Raw genomic sequence first — 1,210 nt, forward strand, 5'->3', positions numbered from 1 at the left:
CCCCCCAAGGCGGGCGCCAACATCAACGCGACGGACAAGCTGCGCCGGACGCCGCTGATGGAGGCGGTGGCCAACAACCACGTGGAGGCGGCGCGGTACATGGTGCGGCGGGGCGGCTGCGTCTACAGCAAGGTGGGTCATGACATCACACCCCCTCCCCGCTGATGTCGTTGCCGCCCTTTGCTGATATCATCGCCCCCACACCCCAGGAGGAGGACGGCTCCACCTGCCTCCACCATGCCGCCAAGAACGGCAACCTGGAGATGGTCGACCTGCTGCTCTCCACCGGGCAGGTGGACGTCAACGCCCAGGTGGGACCCTGGTGTCTGGGGAGGCTATGGGGGGACCTCGGCATCCGGGTGACACTGACCCCCCCCTTGCCTTGCCCTTCCCAGGACAATGGGGGTTGGACCCCCATCATCTGGGCGGCTGAGCACAAGCACATCGAGGTCATTCGCCGGCTGCTGACGCGTGGCGCTGATGTCACTCTCACCGACAACGTGAGTTGTCCCCCCCCATGCTTTTGAGGCTCCTCTGGGGCTGTTTCAAGACCCCCTGGTCACCACAGAGGGTGGTTTTGAGGCCCCACAGGGTGATTTCAAAGCCCCACCGCTTTCAAAGTCCTTTCTAATGGTGGTTTTGGAGTCCCCATCCCTACTGGGGGTGGTTTCGCGGCCTCCCTGGTCTCTTGTAGGATGGTTTCAAGACCCCCCCTCATCCCCTTTGGGGCAGTTTTAAGCTCCCCCCATCTCTACCAAGGGTGGTTTCCAGGGGCCCCCCCCAGGCTAATTCCCTCCTCCTGGGGCAGTTTTGAGGACCCAGAGGCGGGAGGTGGGTTTCGCCTCTGGGGGATGGTGGTTTTTGCCCCCTGGGTGTGTGTGGGGGGGCAGGTTCCTGACGGACGGTGCCCCCTGCCACGGGCAGGAGGAGAACATCTGCCTGCACTGGGCCTCCTTCACGGGCAGTGCGGAGATCGCCGAGGTGCTGCTGAACGCCCAGTGCGACCTGCACGCCGTCAACTTCCACGGGGACACCCCCCTCCACATCGCCGCCCGCGAGAGCTACCACGACTGCGTCATGTAAGGGGGGGCCTGCGGGGGGGGCTGGGGGCACCCCGATGCCTGGGTCCGTGTGGGGTGGGTGGGGTTCTATGGGGGGCATGAGATGCCTGGATGTCTGGGTCCATGGGGGCACAGGCGGTCTGGGGGGA

The 1,210-nt window shown here is 65.2% G+C and overlaps 1 protein-coding gene across 1 annotated transcript in view; it reads left to right on the top strand.

The window, feature by feature from the left end:
• The window catches only part of LOC104836982 (histone-lysine N-methyltransferase EHMT2-like), a gene marked incomplete at its 5' end in the record, with an annotated part of 4,652 nt that extends 3,569 nt beyond the window's left edge, over nt 1-1,083 (top strand). The window contains 4 exons of the mRNA XM_010575817.1: nt 10-132; nt 210-311; nt 396-500; nt 925-1,083. Coding sequence (XP_010574119.1) covers nt 10-132; nt 210-311; nt 396-500; nt 925-1,083 — 489 coding nt within the window. The remainder of the gene's footprint in view (nt 1-9; nt 133-209; nt 312-395; nt 501-924) is intronic.
• Between the last annotated feature and the right edge of the window lie 127 nt (nt 1,084-1,210).

The sequence above is a fragment of the Haliaeetus leucocephalus genome, unplaced genomic scaffold, assembly GCF_000737465.1.
Source record: "Haliaeetus leucocephalus isolate CR32 unplaced genomic scaffold, Haliaeetus_leucocephalus-4.0 Scaffold498, whole genome shotgun sequence".
Lineage (NCBI taxonomy): Eukaryota > Metazoa > Chordata > Aves > Accipitriformes > Accipitridae > Haliaeetus > Haliaeetus leucocephalus.